The sequence below is a fragment of the Balaenoptera borealis genome (genome assembly GCF_965194805.1).
Source record: "Balaenoptera borealis genome assembly, chromosome: 1".
NCBI classification, from domain to species: domain Eukaryota; kingdom Metazoa; phylum Chordata; class Mammalia; order Artiodactyla; family Balaenopteridae; genus Balaenoptera; species Balaenoptera borealis.
This window is the reverse complement of record NC_138860.1, coordinates 105,700,587-105,716,316: the sequence shown is the minus strand read 5'-3', so window position 1 is coordinate 105,716,316 and position 15,730 is coordinate 105,700,587. Positions and strand designations below refer to the sequence as shown.

General features: G+C 39.1%; 1 protein-coding gene across 1 annotated transcript in view; it reads left to right on the top strand.

Annotated features, from left to right (window-relative positions):
• The first annotated feature begins 417 nt into the window (after positions 1–417).
• Positions 418–15,730, top strand: part of VCAM1 (vascular cell adhesion molecule 1) — a 42,691-nt gene continuing 27,378 nt past the window's right edge. Inside the window, exons 1-7 of the mRNA XM_082384288.1 lie at positions 418–4,111; positions 4,654–4,929; positions 7,180–7,500; positions 9,074–9,340; positions 11,327–11,602; positions 13,458–13,778; positions 14,658–14,924. Of these exons, the coding sequence (XP_082240414.1) occupies positions 4,048–4,111; positions 4,654–4,929; positions 7,180–7,500; positions 9,074–9,340; positions 11,327–11,602; positions 13,458–13,778; positions 14,658–14,924 (1,792 nt within the window). The 5' untranslated portion in view covers positions 418–4,047. The remainder of the gene's footprint in view (positions 4,112–4,653; positions 4,930–7,179; positions 7,501–9,073; positions 9,341–11,326; positions 11,603–13,457; positions 13,779–14,657; positions 14,925–15,730) is intronic.

Below are 15,730 nucleotides of genomic sequence, written 5' to 3'. Positions count from 1 at the left end.
TGGATGAGGCTATCTAAGAGGCTTGTGCAAGCTTCCTGATGGGAGGGACTGGTGGTGGGTAGAGCTGGGTGTTGCTCTGGTGGGCAGAGCTCAGTAAATCTTTAATCTGATTGTCTGCTGATGGGTGGGGCTGTGTTCCCTCCCTGTTGGTTGTTTGGCCTGATGCAACTCAGCACTGGAGCCTACCTGGCTCCTTGGTGGGGCTAATGGCGGACTCTGGGAGGCCTCATGCCAAGGAATACTTCCCCGAACTTCTGCTGCCAGTGTTTTTGTCCCCTTGGTGAGCCACAGCCACCCTCCACCTCTGCAGGAGACCTTCCAACACTAGCTGGTAGGTCTGGTTCAGTCTCATATAGGGTCACTGCTCCTTCTCCTGGGTCCTGATGCACACACTACTTTGTGTGTGCCCTCCAAGAGTGGAGATTCTGTTTCCCCCAGTCCTGTAGAATTCTTGCAATCAACTCCCTCTAGCCTTCAAAGTCTGATTCTCTAGGAATTCCTCCTCCTTTTGTTGCCAGACCCCCAGGTTGGGAAGCCTTACGTGGGGCTCAGAACCTTCACTCCAGTGGGTGGACTCTGTGGTATGTGTTCTCCAGCTTGTGAGTCACCTGCCCAGCAGTTATGGGATTTGATTTTATTGTGATTGAGCCCCTCCTACCATCTCATTGTGGCTTCTCCTTTGTCTTTGGATGTGGGGTATGCTTTTTGGTGAGTTCCAGTGTCTTCCTGTCGATGATTGTTCAGCAGTTAGTTGTGGTTCCAGTTCTCTTGCAAGAGGAAGTGAGCGCACGTCCTTCTACTCCACCATCTTGAACCAATGAGCACTTTGTTATTTTTATTTAAAGAGATTTCAGATGATCACTTTTGATTTGATAGTCATAAAAATCATGTGAATCACTTGAAATGATACTATTATCCCTATTTGAGCATGTGTAAACAAGTGTAGAGAGGTTACCTATACTTGCGCAAAGTTGTGCAATTCCTAGGTGGAATAGTGGATTTGAATTCAGGACTAATGGGATCTGAGTCAAGCTCTCTTTCGAATTGTTATTTATTCATTCAGTATTGATTTACTGAACCCCTATTATCTACTGGTCACTATGTTAAGTGCTGAGGCTCTAGTGGTGAACAGGACACACATACTCCTGGCCTTCCTACAGCTAAAAATCTAGTAACTACCTACCAATAAGCCCTACATTTAGCCTCTGATATAACACAGAGCAGCAGGTATATTCCTTCCTTCACACATCAGTCATTATTTATCAAATGACTTCATAGGTGTCTCTTATCCAAACTAAACATCCTATTCTTTCAACAGCTCCTACCAGGCCAGGGATTTTAAAGCCATCTACCAGGCTTATCACTTTCTTCTGGACACCCTCTATTTTGTCAGTCTCTCTCATTAAGGACTAGAACCTTGAATCAGACACCTCTGCTCCCAATATGGTCTTGGAGACTATGGCCTCAGGTGATGAGAAGGTTGAATGCTATGAGTGCACCTTGAGCTTATCAACATCTATGTTGGTTTCTCATGACAATGTTGCCTTGTGTTCACTTTGTGATTCACTAAAACCATTAGAGCGTCTTCCTATGGACTACCATCAAGTCAAAACTCTTCCATATTTTACTCAAGACTTTGATGTTTTATATTTCAATGCTGGACTTTAATGCATTCCCATTAAATTTCACTTCATTATCTGGATCATTATTACATCTTTTGAGATCATCCTTATCTTGATTCTGTCATCTCTAAGGTTAACTGTCTTTCTCAATCTTGCATTATGAATAAATTAGGTAATCATCTCTCCTATGTTACTGATAAAAATGTTGAACTGAACAATTTCAAAGAAAAAACACAGTAACACTCTATCCAGATAGGTTAGTCCCAATCTGTTAACCTTATACTTGAAATTCTATTCACTCGTTCATTCCACAAATTTTAAGAATATTTTATTCTGGGCTAGATGCTATGATGGAAAATGAAAACCCCTGAGTTTGTAAGTTAGGAATGATTGACATGTTAACAGGTAAATGCAGCATGACAAGTGCTTCACTGCTAGTATGCTCTAGTGAAGAGGTCACAGAAGAGAATGCAGTCAACTCAACCTGGGAGGAGCTGGTAGGACCTCAAATGGCATCCAACTCAAGTATGTCATGAGGGACTTCTGCCGAAACCACTATGAACTAATTCAATAGATTAGATATTTCTCCAATGTTCCAAGCTTGGAATCATATCCAAGCTTGAAACTGAAGTTATTTGCTATGACTTGTTCTCAGTGATCCCAATTTGGATCCTATGGTTCACTTGTGTTTTTACACCCCAGAGAAGTACAATAAAACTCCATAATTCCCTTTTGATTTCTTCTGAGTTAAGCAGTCAACATATATGGTTCTGATAATCTTCTTCCATGACATGAACATTGTAAAAGGCCTCTAGATTACTTGTTCATCAGCTAATTTTGCCTGAAGTCCCTTTTCTGATCCTTAGCTATTTGGCAGATGAAGTCACACTTATATACCATCACAGCCAGTAGCTTCTTCGACTTTTTTTCTCTCCTTATCCTTGAGTGGGAGCCTCATCAGCATCCAAGAGGAGGTCCAGAACCTCTCCAGCTGTGTAGGAACAGTTATCAGTTCCAAACCTCAGTTATGGCCTTCCTCAGTCACATAGCACAGGGCTGTTTATTGTACACATCCCTGGGAGTCCGTGAGCTTTGGTTTGTTTTTTTTTTTTTTTTTTGTAGAATCCAACATTTTTCTCCTGCAGTATTTACATATTATTGTTAGCATTTTGGAAGTTTCTCTTCCAAATTTTAATTTATAAAATATTTATGATTGCACTTTTTTGGTACCCACCAAGTGTAAAACCATTAGATATTGGGAAGGCAGAGGTAGATATAATGCTGAACAAGAACTGGTCTGGGACCATGATACGAACTGATGATCCAGTGCGGGAGGAAGACCTGCACAAGTCTAATACAAGGAAGTGGCTATTCCGGTTTCTTTTTGATGGGCAAGCATTTTGCAAAGACTTAAGTATGTGTGTGCAAGGCAAAAACAGTCATTTAAAAATACCTTTTAAAGAGTAATTTCACTGGCGAGGAAAAAGAGCATAAAATTGTGGTCATCACCTCCCATAAAAGATAAATTATTTTTCATGTTTTAACTGTGTTTGTGGTTAAGTCTCACAGTCTAAGAGATTTACCACTTCAGATGAATTCCATACATTTACATTTAAGTCTGCAAAAGACTTCCCAATTATCCAGCAACTGAACCAAAGAATTGGTAACTTTTCTAAAACAGAAGAGGAAAATTCTTTCTCTTGTTCTGGTAGTGTCCCTTTATTCTCTACTCAAGAAAATCATTTCAGAAGCTGGATGTTTGTTGTCAAAAAAAACTATGTTGTGAATAAAAAGTATAAAACTAAGAAACTATGCTGTCTCTCTTTTAAAAAAATAACTCATCAAAAGAAAGGATCTTTTCCTTTTTTTTGCAAGAGGAAATTTAGTCCCTGTTTTAGAATTGCAAATATATCTTCCTAATGGAGAAAAATCAGTTCACATGACAGTGCTTGTTTAGCCACTTCAAAAACTAGAGTGTAATTTACTATTTTTCTCTCTCTCTTTTCCCCATTGGAGTCAGAAAGCCTTATTCTGCCACAAGCATTACTTTATATATTTCATGCAAAGATATCCTTTTGGAATGAAAAATCAGGAAAAGTTTTAATTTTATAGCCTTGGAAGTGTTTTCTTTTTCTAGGGCAGAGATAGTAGTTTCAGTACTGAGAGCAACGGAAGGGGTTAATACTGGACTTGGCTGGGTGTCAGTTAAACTTTTTTTCTGGCTCTGCTCCGGGTTTCCCCTTGAAGGGATTTCCCTCCGCCTCTGTGTCTCTGCAACAAGACTCTTTATAAAGAGCAGACTTTCTATTTCATTCCTCACTGAACCTCACTGGCTTTAGGAGCTCAAGACTTCCCAGGCACTTTCAGTGGGGACAGAAAGAAGGGTTTTGGAACCATTATTTTCTCATAACAACAGCAACTTAAAATGCCTAGGAAGATGGTTGTGATCTTTGGAGCCTCAAATATACTTTGGATGGTGTTTGCAGTTTGTAAGTTCTTCTCCTTGATTTGTTCCAAATGCTAGCATTCCATTTTAGCCCTGATTTTGGCTTCAGTCAGTTTTGTTATGGTCGTAAAGAAAGGCACTAGGATTTTTAAAGAGTGGGAAAACTTAATTTAACCTAACTTTTAATGTGCTATTGAGTATTGTTAGACACCATTATATTGTCATAGTTAGAGCCGCAAAGTTGATGTTTTTTGGATACCTTTTTCCAATGTCAATTGAGTAATTGGATTCTATCTCTAGGAAGGTCTGTCTCTTTGGTTTCCTGCACTTGATAATGAGAGCAAACTTAGCTAGTGACAAAACAACTCTGATAAATGGGCATCAAGGTCAGAGTGAGAGTTCTCCTAAGCAAAGATGATTTCAACACCTTCTTTTGAAAGTGACTCCAATGTTGCCTTGCATTAGTTGGAAGCAGTTTAGGAAAGAGATCAGCCAGATTGTATTTTGGGTGTTATACTAGAACAGAGAAGAAGGACTAGAATACTCAACAAACCAGTGTTTGTTTTTTCCTTTTTGCCTTCACAGCTCAAGCTTTTAAAATCGACATCTTCCCTGAATCCAAAATTATTGCTCAGATTGGTGACTCCATCTCACTGACTTGTAGCACAACAGGCTGCGAGTCACCATCGTTCTCCTGGAGAACTCAGATAGACAGTCCACTGAATGGGAAGGTGAGAAATGAGGGGACCAAATCCACGCTGACCATGGATCCTGTTAGTCTGGGGAATGAACACTATTACCTGTGCACAGTGATTTGTGAGTCTCAGAAACTGGAAAAAGGAATCCCAGTGGAGATCTACTGTGAGTACTTAAAAGAATATTTGATTTTCTCTCCATTTTGCTTTAAAATAAGTTTTTAAAAGAAAAGAAAGAAAAAAGTATATTCATGTCCAGATTCTTGGCTAGAGGACCTAGTGTACTGAGAAAGCTAGAGACAGCTGAACCTAGCACTAGACCAGAGGCCTAGATCCTAGCTTCTATTTCCAACTCTGCCACAAACATGGTGACCATGGGTTAGACTCAACTTCTCTGGGCTTCTGTTTTCTTAACCATAAAGTGAAGATCTCTAAGGTTCTGTTTATTTTATTTAAAAAAATTTCTATTCAATTATATGCTTATATGTTTACTTGTCCATGTGTCTAAATGATTTATGAATTCCATACTTCAGGGGTTTCCCATTTATTTATTCTTATGCAGTTTGGTGCTTAAAATTAATTTAAAGATTAAGAAGGTGATCTATAATTTAGTAATGGGCTTCTGTACAAAATTTTCCCCTTTAGCTAGAAGAAAAATATCTGCAAACATTTCACTCATTTGACTTTGGCAGAGATAAATTTAAGATGTTTTGTTTTTGTTTTTGTTTGGTGCCATTAAGTCTTAATGCCCAATCGCTCAACCTCAAAGATATTTGTATAATGAACTAGATTTGCCTTGTGAATGTGAATGAATACCCCTCGTTTACCAGCCTACCAAAATGTATCCCAATCCATTCTCAATCCAGCAAAGAAAGTTAGCAAAAGGAGTGAAACAATAACCTGAAATAAATCACTTGCATTCTGGTTACTGCTCTTTCCAAAATACTGGAATCCTTGATAGTCATCTCTTCAGGAAGACCTCATTTCATTATCTTTTCTACTTACATTGCTTCTCTTCTGCTGTAGTGGAGCCAACTTTGTCCAGTAACCTTAACTGATTCTTCAAGAAGCCAGTATGTTGCTAGTGCTTCCCAAGAAACCATGCCTGGCCGGCTGCTTTCAATTATGCTGGTTGTACATGCAGAGTTTATGTCTGTGCAGCCTCCTGAGCTCCTTGAAAGGCCCCCTTATGTAAATAGAGGGGAAAGTAGTGAGTTCTTGTATTACCTGACAGCAAACTATGTGGATTATAAGTGCATTTCTTTCAGAATATGAGGGACAGGACTATTGGTGGAAAAATGAAAAATACTGTTTCTTCACATAGCAAAACATTTCCAGTTCCTTTGCCTTTCCTCTCAAGTACCAAATAGTTGAAGATTTAAAAAGAGAAATGAAGGCCCTTCTGGCTTTAATTATCTTGGCTGAAGTTTTCTGTTTTTTTTTCAAGAATGTCTGTCTTTCATTATGTTTAACAGTCCTGTCTCCATTCCACATTTGATTGTAATATTCTTTAGAGTTGGAAACTTTGTATTCTTATTTCACAGTCTTGAATCGAGCCAATGTGTTACCATCCTGGCGGTTTGCAATGAAAAGTAGCCTTGCAAGGAAAGCAATAGCTGACTGAACTAGTGTGTCCCTTGACACTAAAAAGTTCAAGTGGAGTATTAGTTAGACTTTGAGTTAGGCATTTTGGGAGGCAAATATGCCTTCCAGAATTTAAAGACTGCACAGGTGTACCTTTCTGGTGGATGAATGCCTGTCAGAGGCACCATTTTTCAGAAGCCAATTATTTAGAGTTGTTCTTTTCATTTCTTAGCATATCTTGCCCAATAACTATTCTTTGCAATGACATTCTAAGCCTCAGGTTCCTTATCCATAAAATGAAATATATCTGCCCTCACTAAAATAAGAGAATGTGATATAACATAAAAAAAATCTTCAATAGCAGTATAGAATAATAAAAATCCTGAGTTTAAATCCCAGGTTTACCATTACTAGCTGTGTGACCTTAGGAAAGTTATGCACATGTGCTAAGTTTATGTTTTCATATCTGTGAATTGTGGTATCTATTTCTTAGGGTTGTTGTGAGGATAAAATAAAGTCATTGGTGTTAAATGAATAGCACAGTGATGGGCACACATAAGTATTCAATAAACATGAATTTCTTCTCCCTCCTTTTACTCTGATAACATGCAACACTTAGTACATGCAGCGTCAGAACTGAACTCTCTAACAGGAGATTCCAGTTCTTGAACCTACCCCAAACCATGAAAGGCTATTTAAACAATTAATTCTGCTGTATTAAGACTGTATTCGCAAACATATTAGATTTAGTTTACATTGATTTAAATCAGTAAGGGACCTTATACAACATGAACAAAAAGTCCATTTGCATGTATTTGTTTGAATGTTGCAGCTTTCCCTAAGGACCCAGAGATTCATTTGAGTGGCCCCCTGGAGGTTGGGAAGCCAGTCACAGTCACGTGTTTGGTCCCTGATGTTTACCCATTTGAAAGGCTGGAGATAGAATTACTGAAGGGCAACCGTTCCGTGAAGACACAGAACTTTCTGGAGGTTTCAGAAATGAAGTCCCAGGAAACGAAGAGTTTGGAAGTAACCTTCACTCCTATTGATGAGGATATTGGGAAAGCTCTTGTTTGTCAAGCTACATTACACATTAATGAAATTGATTCTCAACCCCAAGTAAGGGAGACTACAAAAAAACTGCAAGTCTACAGTAAGTACTTGTGTAAAGTCTATGGGAATTTAGTCTTGGATCTATACAGCAGTAAACTTAGCAGCTAAAGTCAAGAAGAAACGTGTTTGTAGTTTTTACACCATTTTGATTCATTGAGAGCATAATTTTTGTCAATAGCATGATTTAATAAAAAGCGCACCAAATTTGTGTTGAGAAGAGTTGAGCTTAAGTTCTGGCTCCACTAACTGTGTGAATTTGGGCCACTTAATTTCGCAGTCTATCAAAGAGGACTACTAATACCACCTGACTGGGTAGTAGGAAATAGGCTCAAGTGATAAAATGTTTTTTTAATCATGTTTCATAAACTCTTATACCATGCCTTGAAATATCAAGATATAGAGATTTTACAAGGTGGGCACTTATTCTGTGTGTGAGTGAATATATGTATGCTCACCTGGACACATATGTGTGGGGCGAGAGAGAGGAGATGAGGTTTGATTGTCTCCATGCTCCCTGAGACGGCTGGGGGAGCTGAGACAGTCTTGAAATCCCAAAATTGGTAGGAGTGGACTCACTGTGCTTTGTTCTAGACTAAAATGCTCTGGTCTGCTTTGACACCATACTTAAAAGAAGTATTGCCTTCTATAACATGTTTAGCTGAAAGAGAATGAGATGGAAAGGTTTTATCAATGTTTTGAGAAGAATAGTCAAAATAGATATTTTTCCTAGAGAATATAAAACTTGGAAACGAGAGCTATAACTAAGTATTTGAAAGACAGTCATGTAGAAGTGGGATTTGATATATTCTTTAGCAGTAGAGGACTGAACTATGACCAGTGTATAAAAGTTAGTTACAAAGAGGAAGAGTTCAGCTCAATAAAGGGAAAATGTTCTAATAATTAGAGCTGTCCAAAATCAAATGGACTGTATTTACTATAAGGCAGTGGATTTCCTTGCACCATAAGTGTTGAAGCTGACTTGAATGAACCTTTGGCAAGGAAGCTGAGCCGGAACTTCTACCTTACCTGGGAGATTGAACCACATTATTCTAAGGGTTTTCTAAATTTCTGACTATCTATGGCCATCTGAAAACACCAAACATCAAAAAAAGTAACTCCATCAAATTAGTCAGAAACTGGATTGACTAATTTTTATGACTCAGCAATTCTTTTTTTAAATTAATTAATTAATTTTTAAATTTTTGGCTGTGTTGGGTCTCCGTTTCTGTGCGAGGGCTTTCTCTAGTTGCGGCGAGCGGGGGCCACTCTTCATCGCGGTGCGCGGACCTCTCACTATCACGGCCTCTCTTGTTGCGGAGCACAGGCTCCAGACATGCAGGCTCAGTAGTTGTGGCTCACGGCCCTAGTTGCTCCGCGGCATGTGGGATCTTCCCAGACCAGGGCTCGAACCCATGTCCCCTGCATTGGCAGGCAGATTCTCAACCACTGCGCCACCAGGGAAGCCCAACTCAACAATTCTTTACACTAGTTTGGCAGAGAAAGTTTGTCAAATTTGTGAAAGCATGTAAATAAAGTGTATGAGAGAAATACAGTAGCCCTATTGGATCAAGATGATGCTTAGCAATGACTACTATTGTGCCCTGCCTTCTCAGTCTCACCCAAGGACACAGTTATATCTGTGAGTCCCTCCACAAGCCTGCAAGAAGGTGACTCCGTGACGATGACATGTACCAGTGAAGGTCTACCAGCTCCACAGATTTTCTGGAGCAAGAAATTAGACAATGGGAATCTACAGCTCCTTTCTGAGAATGCAACTCTCACTTTAATTGCTATGAGGATGGAAGATTCTGGAATTTATGTGTGTGAAGGAGTTAATCTGGTTGGGAAAGACAGAAAAGAGGTGAAATTAATTGTTCAAGGTAAGCAGAATGTGAAAAAAAGGACTGGTAAAGCGGCCATCATTCGGATTTAAGCAATAGTGAAATAGCTTCAATGCCAAAATTACTTTGTTAACTTTTATTGATGATCCATCTGATCGTCATGTGCTTTAATACAATTATATATTCATCTTACTCATGCTTCTTGGAAATCTTTCCTGCCAGAACTTCCATGGCCCTGCTTTTCTGGTTCCTTTCCATTTCTCATCATTCTTTCACTGCCTCATCCCTTGGCTTTCTCTCTTCCTTCTGCCCCTTGAATATTAGTATTCTCAGATTCCCACATCTGGTCCTCCTCCCTTCTAACTCTGGACTCCCAAGATTTGAACTATGTATTATATGCTGTTTACTCTGAAATTCATGTTCCTATTCCATATCACCAAAACCTGTCAGTTCTACCTCAGTATGATCCCTAGAATCTGACCTCTTTTCTTCAACCCTCTTGTCATTGCCTTAGTTTATCATCTCTCACTTGGACTCTTGAAAGATGTTCTTATCAATAAATAACATCCGCTGACCACCAGCTATATTCCAGGTACTTTACATATGTTTCCTCTAATCTTCAAGAAATAACTAATGAGTACGTATTTTATATCCATTTTACAGATGAGAGAATAGTGCCTCCCAGAGATTAATAATGACCCTTATTGCTTGTACATCTAATATTTGCCAGGAATTCTCTTTCCACTTTATAAATGTTATGTCTTTTTTCTTTACCACAACCTTATGAGGCGAATAAAAACACAGGCACAGAATAATTGACAATTTGCCTAGAGTCACATAGCTCATTAGTGGCATTTAACAGAGACCCATTTAAACCCCAAACTCCATGGTTTTTCAACTATAGCTAATTGTCTTTAAATGGTCACCCTGCTATCATTCTGTCCCCCAACATAATCCTATGCACTGCTACCAGAGTTATCTACCTTAAACAAGAAAGGTGCACATTTTATATGACTTCAACCAAACCCTAATTGCATATAAATTAAAATTCACATTTCTTAAAATAGTCACATAAAACTCTTCACAATCTAGTCAGAAACAACTAGCAGGGACGGCACTGGCAGCCAAAGAGCTTTTCTGGATATCTGAGACTTAGGAGTTTGCCCTGGCATCTCAGTTTTCAGCCCCTGAGTCAATAGTAAAGTATTTTTATATTGTATCAAACAAATTTAAGAGGTGGCCTGCATGCCACTTTAATGCTTAGATTTTGACTTCACTTTCAGTGTGATTCTGTGTGACTTTCAATGGTACAGCTTTATTCTGTTGATACAGAAGCTCTAAGTGCTGGTCTGTTACGGGTATTGCTTCTAATCAGAGGACATATTTGTATAGCTTTTTTTCAGTACTTTTCTTAGATTTTGTTTTATCTCCACATGAGGATGATTGGATTTAGTTGTTCAAGCAATTGAAAAGCTGGGATCTTGAATCAGACCCACCTGGCTTCAAGTCCTAATTTTGCCACTTGTAAGCTGGGTGAGGTTATTTATCATTTTTCCTCCAGAAGAAAGAGGAGGAGGAAGAAGAGGAGGAGAGGGAGACAATTAATAGTACCAGTTCATGAAGTTGTGAGGATTAAATAAGATAATATATGTAAAGTGGTTTACACAATGCTTGACACACTGGAACCTCTTATATTTTTGAGCTGTTGTTCCACCGTTACAGGGATTTGATAAACTACATTTGAGTGGAGAATGAATTTTTTTGGTTGAAAAGATGCCAATCTCTGTCTTGACAATTTTTTATCCTTATTCATTCTGTTGAATGAATGAATCAACAGCGTCTTGTGCATTTGTTCTTAAAAGATGTGGTTTCATTTCTGAAGGTCCCAAGGTGGAAAGGAGTAATTTATTCCTGGCATAGATGTTAGCTGAAAAGCGGCCAGGAAAAAAAAAGACCATATATTGAGCTGTGGTGAAAGAAGAAAAGAATCTTATCGTCTTTTCGTCTTGTTCTTTTATCCCCCAGAGAAAATGTTTACTGTACAGATCTCTCCTGGATCCCAGATTGCTGCTCAGATTGGCGACTCAGTTGTGTTGACCTGTGATGTCATGGGTTGCGAGTCCCCATCTTTCTCTTGGAGAACCCAGATAGACAGCCCTCTGAACGGGAAGGTGAGGAGCGAGGGGTCCAAGTCCACGTTGACCCTGAGCCCTGTGAGATTTGAGAACGAACATTTTTATCTGTGCACCGTGACATGTGGGCATAAGAAACTGGAAAAGGGAATCCATGTGGAGCTCTACTGTAAGTGGTTTTCAGAATTGTTTACTGTTTTGTTGTTGTTGTTCCCAGTTCCACTGGAAGAAACAGAATGCGAATCTGTGATACATGACAAGATCCTTGTGTTTAGAAGGGGAATTTAGCATTGTGAATGGTTCCTAAATCTCTGAACCAGAATTTTTGATGTAATTTAATTGGCCTAAATCTTAAGTAGATATTACATATGAACCCAGCATCCGCAATGCTTAGGTTGTGTCTTGTCGATACTCTCTCATCATGGACTTGAACACACTGCATGCTCCCTGCTTCCCATGCCCCTCTGGGTGTATGTGGGGTGTACAGAGGTGGTTGTGTGCAAGGAGTGGAGTCAGTATCCACTCAGGTAACAGGGTGGGATGACTGCTGCTCAATTATTTGAATTGGGGGTGAGGCCCAAGCATACTGTTTTGAAGGCACATTTGAAAGCCGATTGGCATGATGGGAGAAATGAGGCAATGGGGAGCAAGAGAAAGCCAGGGAGTTAGATTGGTCACTGGGGATGGTCAGTGGCAGATAAAAAGTAGAACCAGGAGACTGCACTAGATTTGAATATTGATTTACACCCCATACGTACACTACAGTTTTTCTTGCTGTTCTTGTCACCTTAACAAAAATCCTTTACAGCCTCAAATCTCTATGAATTGACATTGCTGGGGTTCCTCGGTTTATAATGAACGAGGGAGAAAATATGCAAAGTGATCCTAAAGTTACACTTTTGAGAAGGTTATTCTGCCTTGTTTTGATTCAGTGGAATTCAAGAGAACAATTGTAGAGATTTTCCTCCAGAAATCCTGCGCAAACTTGTGTTACCCCTCAGGAGTTTGTTCAGCATGAGTTAGAGTATGTCCTTAAAGGGATTTGAATCTCTCAGAGGAAGGGTAAATTTATTGCGTTATCATATTACCAAGAGTCCAGGACCTGCTGATGTAGGCACATTCCCAGCAGTGAAGCCTTCCCATCGTACAGAAACATTAGAGAATGTATCACTTTAACAACATTTTGCTTAAGGAGAAAAAAAGTTTAGCATGGCTCTTGCTCTTGATAACCACTCTGATCTCACTTCTATTGATTTGCATAAGATGTGTTATAAATGTTATTCAGAATCTAAATCTCATAGTTTTTTCTTAACTACAAGTATGATCCAAGGAACATTTAAGACTTTCTGCCTAAACTTGGCCGTTGCAAATGAAAATGTCTAAACTGAGAAGTGCCCTTGGGTCTTATTTGAGATGAGAGGCTGAGTGGCTCTGTGAAACCAAGCCTGGGCTCTGAGCTCAAGGAAACAGAGATTCTGATCTCAGCTCAGTAAGTTACTGGATATGATGCCAAATGGCAGACTCTTAGCCTCTATGTTTCCCTAGCTGTAAAATATATTCTATATAAGTTTGTCTAGCTGTAAAATAAGGTAATACCCATTAGATTATGCCGTTTTGAAGACTGAGATAATGAATGTTAAGGGACTAGCACATAGTAAATATCCAATACATCCTGGAAAATATTTAAGATGTTTAAAATATATAGTTACTAAATAGGATGGTGGAAGCTGCCATGTCCATTGAAAAGACCAGTCCATAGCTGTCAGCAAGATTGCATCACTAGAGAAGAATAAGAAGTATATTTATTACCTGATGATTTGATGTGTTAGGTATTTTTTGTTTCCAGCGTTATTTATATTTAATGTCATAAATATTTATACTTAATGTTGTTATTTATATATTAGTGATCATCCTATCCCAGGTGAATTAAAATCTGCATTTTGAGACTTTTGCATTTAATAGAGACTAGTTCTGTTTTTCCTTGACTGTCACATATAAACATCATTTTTGCTTGACATTTGCAGCCTTCCTTAGAGATCCAGAAATTGAGATGAGTGGTCTGTTAGTGAGTGGAAACCCAGTCACTGTAAGCTGTAAGGTTCCTGATGTGTATCCTTTTGACCGGCTGGAAATTGAATTACTTAAAGGGGAGAGTATTATGAAGAATAAAATCTTTTTGGAAGATGTAAGTAAGAAATCCCTAGAGACCAAGAGTTTGGAAATGACCTTCATCCCCACCACTGAAGATACTGGAAAAGTTCTTGTTTGTCTGGCTAAGTTACCTATTGATGAAATGGAATTTGAACCCAAACAAAGGCAGAGTACACAGATGCTATATGTTAATGGTAAGTACATGCATGATGTACCCACAATTTAATATGAATTTTTTTAAATCATGGTTGCCAGGCAAGAATTAACATGAGGTTGATAGTTAAAACCATTGTGGAAAAAAATAATTGAAAAGGAACAACAAAATAATGATTATTATAACAAACCACCCCCAGTGCTTAAAACAACTGTTTATTGGCTTATGATTCTAAGCTGGCAATTTGGGAAGAGGTCAGATGGGCAGTTTGTTCAATGTGGTACTAGATGAACTCATTCATGCCTTGTCAGTCAGTTGGCAGGTCAGTGGGGGATGGTCCTAGGTGGCCTCACTCACATGTCTGGGCCTTCTCTGGTGTTTCTTGGCCTTTCTTTCTCCATGTGGTGTCTCTCAAGGAAGGTAGCCTAGGTTTAGTCACCAGAGTGCAGTACTTCAAGAGGGTGATCATGAAAGGGGCCTCTTGGGGCCTGGGCTTGGAAGTCCTACTGTGTTACTTCTTCCAGGATATATTGGTCAAGGTTAGTGACAAGGACAGCCTAGATTCAAGAGGTAGAAAAATAGAGTCCACCTTTTCACAGGTGATTCACATAGTTCATGGTCATGTTTAATGTACCATAAATGTCAATATATACTATCATTGATCATCCATTCTTTGATAGTAAGAGAGTTTCTATAGAATTTATTTCCATTGGAAAATATCCAGGATATGTCCATATTCTACTCTCTATCGTTCTGTATCTGCTAAAGTAAATGGGGACAGAAACCTCTTTTGGAAAGTTATCAAGATTTATAAATTGTTCTAATCCGTGAATCCATAGCCCAGTTTCGCAACATTATCAAAACTCTTTGGAACTCGGCGTATAAAGAGTCAAGCTAACAAGTGTCCCTACTTTTTCAGTTGCTCCCGGGGATACAACCATCTTGGTCAGCCCCTCCTCCATCCTGGAGGAAGGTAGATCTGTGAATATGACATGCTCTAGCGATGGCCTTCCAGCTCCGAAAATCCTGTGGAGCAGGCTGCTAAGTAATGGGGATCTACAGCCTCTTTCTGAGAACACCACTCTTACCTTAACGTCTACAAAAATGGAAGATTCTGGTATTTATGTCTGTGAAGGCATTAACCAGGTTGGAATAAGCAGAAAAGAAGTCGAATTAATTATCCAAGGTGAGCTAAGTGATTCAATGAGTTATGATTGCTTGTCTTATTTTGGTTGTGTTACTGGTTTTGAACAAAGTCCTTTTTGAAACAAACAAAATTTTTACTAAAACAGAATGCATTGAGCGTTTTGAAGAGCTCATGGTGTTTCCTCTGCATGGAAAGCTCCTGGAATAGCACTTCCGCATGAGCCATTCCAAGTCACTTATCCTAAAATTCTTTCAACTGCAGGTGGAATCCAGGAACTGTGCCAAGAGTTCCAGTTACACTTACAAGGCGTTGATTATGGCATTGAAATAAGGATAGGAAGATGTATATATGTATTTTGAAATTACTTAGGACTAAAGCTACCTTATCTAGCTGGATTAAACTCTGAGTGGTAATCTCACAAGATGCCTGCTAGTATGTGCTTAGAAGCCTAAGAAGGCACTTAAACATTTTATAAACTCTGAGATTGAGTAGCAGTGACCATGCCCTCTGGTTTATCAGTTTAATGGCATAGAATCACTAGGGTGGATGAAGTTAGCAGATCCAGACCCATTCTTGCCAGGATGGAGAGGCAAGACTGAGAACAAAACAATCCCTAGTTGACAGGATGAAGCTGTAGGCAGTTTTGGGCAAAATCATGAAGTGATTTGGATTTCCCTCATACCTTCCCTTTGGGGGTTCAAGGTTCTCTTCTTCACTAGAGCTGTCAGTTCCTCTCTTACCCCTTGGTATTGTTTCCACTAAGACATTAGTGACTTTCTTGTTACATCATTACAATAATAATTTGTATTTTAAAGGAAGAACCTTGGCAGGGCAATGCACTACCT